Source organism: Pyricularia grisea (assembly GCF_004355905.1).
Source record: "Pyricularia grisea strain NI907 chromosome Unknown Pyricularia_grisea_NI907_Scaffold_2, whole genome shotgun sequence".
In the NCBI taxonomy this organism is placed as follows: domain Eukaryota; kingdom Fungi; phylum Ascomycota; class Sordariomycetes; order Magnaporthales; family Pyriculariaceae; genus Pyricularia; species Pyricularia grisea.
In genome coordinates this window covers 627,974-630,428 of record NW_022156717.1, presented here as the reverse complement: position 1 = coordinate 630,428, position 2,455 = coordinate 627,974, and the positions used below count along the sequence as shown (strand labels likewise).

Below are 2,455 nucleotides of genomic sequence, written 5' to 3'. Positions count from 1 at the left end.
CCAACGCCGTTACATCCAACCAATTCCGTTTCTTTATTGGACCGGAAAAACGTAAATATATTATACATTTTCACCTCGTTATTAAGCAATTTGTTGCTTTAAGGACTATGGTGTATGGGGAGTTTAAGGAAGCAAAAGATGGATTTGTTACGTGGGACGATATTAATAAAAGAACCTTTTTAAGCTTTTGGCACCACGTTTATACCGGAGATTACGATGACCCAGAACCGGTTATCGAAACGGAGGCAAATGTTAACGCTGGCTCCATCGAAAATGAAGGTGTTACGGAAATGGATAATCCCAACGACCACTCGATCCAAGCCACAATTGTTGAGAAGCCTGGGCTTGAGTTTCAACCTGTGGAAAGTGCAACTGCGGAACCCGGAGCCCCTTCAGAGTTAATTTGGGGACATGCGCCAGAAAAGAAGGCTAAGAGAAAAAGGATACCGAAGCGGGACATGCTATGGAACGACTTTCAAAATTCCTGGCGTATCGACATGTCCAAATACGTTGAAGATAGGACGCGCAGCATTGGGAATGGGCTAATAGATTATGCAAACATATTTATCCATTATTGCCGGGTTTACGTTCTGGCAGACCGCTACGCCGTCACGCGATTGATGGATCTTTCTTTCAACAAACTTCACCACGCTCTCGTAGGGTACGATTTATCCGAACCAAAGCTAAACGGTATCGTGGAACTGTTGCGATGGTGCTATGCAGACGCGGTGCCGGAAAAGCTTAGGCAGCTGGTGGCGCACTATGCTTCCTGCAATGCTGAGATGCTGTGGGAGAGTGAAGAGTTTCAGGAGCTTTTTGAGGATTACGGTAATCTGGGGAGGGCTGTTATAGGATCTCTGTTGCTAAAACTGGATTGAATTTCAAGTTTCTCACCGCGTTAAGACCAACAGATTCTGGAAACGTGTTTTGCAAAGGCAGAGGTTTATCTGCTGTTGAGCAAGGCAAGCTGCCACTCAAGCTGCGAATCAGTACCAAGACAGAAAGTATACTGGATAAGAGAGCACACCTTTATTGTTTTTGTTAAAAAGTTTAGTAAAGGTGAACCTTCTTGGTTATTAACCTGTATAGTGTGGTGATCCAACCACAGTAACAGAGTTTGTCCTTATGTCCTGAACTAAGGCTGATCGCGATGTGAAAGACTGCAGTATTTCGTCGCGTGTTTCAAAACTCTATTGACAAAAATGAGACTCGGTTGATAGGTGCAAAACACAAGGTTTATACATAATTCAGATAGATAAAAAAAGTATCAGTCATTTTATCTCAAATTTTAGCATATGAGTTGGGAACATTTTGGCTCACGGTCAATTTCCTTATATGTTAGGCAAAATTCACACATGGGATGGTGGGAGCTTTAATCCATCTGATGTGGCCGATTGGCGAGCCGCGATAACGCCTTGCACCCCTCTTCAAACCACCATCCACGCGGCAGACAGCAATTTTATAGCCCAGTGTACTGTATAAAAATAAAACGCGAATTAAAACACTAACCCTAAAATTATCTAAAGGTTTTTGGACGAATTTGGTCCTAAAAGAGTCCTATCCCAACAAGGCCTGTTTTGGCATTTCCAAACTTTTGGCCTTGCCTTTAAATACCTGTTAGGTACAAGCGGAATCTGCCAAGCCATACGAGTCACAAATCCAAACCACCACTACTCAAAATTTTAACTACAAAATTTGGCGAAGCCCATTTCGCCTTCTACTGTACTACTACTATTACAGTCCGTACCCGAAATTAGAAGTGCAAAGACAAAAACACCTTTAAACTTGTCAAAACCAATAAACAAAATTTGAGGGAAGGTTAAAGCAGCAGCAGCCCAGCTCTTTCGTTTGAGCCGCTTTTGGGGGACGATCAAGGGTAGTAGAACACTCGCCCCCTAAATGGAGCAAACCCTTTTGCTTAAGATAATAATCAATACCGATTTTTTATCAGTCTCGAATCTTTTTGTTCCAATTCATCACCACCAATGGCAACGATCAAATGCTACCTTGTTCCCACCTTGGAAATTTCGGAGCTTAAACTCTAAACAACCAAAAAATTAACAGCGATATTGTATTTTAAATTACAATTTGCAAATAACTTTGCCGTTATATGGGTGGCGACCCTATCCATGCTAACGGCTTTTTCAAAAGCTTGTCTTTCTTAATTAACAAGACCATAAGGTAACTAATACACATGTTAATACATGGATTGCAAAATTAGCCTTCCTTTGGCCCGACTAAATCACCCCACCCACCATCGTTTCTCGACGTATTCGCAAGGCGTCCGACGACCTCGCAGCTTCTCTTTCGAGGCCGATGACGCCAGCGAAAACACCTGCCTATAATTCTCCCAAATACCCATTTTAGCTGGATATCTCACGTGTATTAACAATTTTCACTTACAAGTTCGGCAAGACAGTCAGGGGACTTGATTGGTGAAAAAGTACAGTGGTAC

General features: G+C 42.4%; 1 protein-coding gene across 1 annotated transcript; it reads left to right on the top strand.

The window, feature by feature from the left end:
• Positions 1-290: 290 nt before the first annotated feature.
• On the top strand, positions 291-878 carry PgNI_02759 (uncharacterized protein; the record flags this gene model as incomplete). Its single annotated transcript, XM_031122816.1, has 1 exon — positions 291-878. One exon carries the CDS (start codon positions 291-293, stop codon positions 876-878), a length of 588 nt encoding a protein of 195 aa, XP_030984991.1.
• Positions 879-2,455: the final 1,577 nt, after the last annotated feature.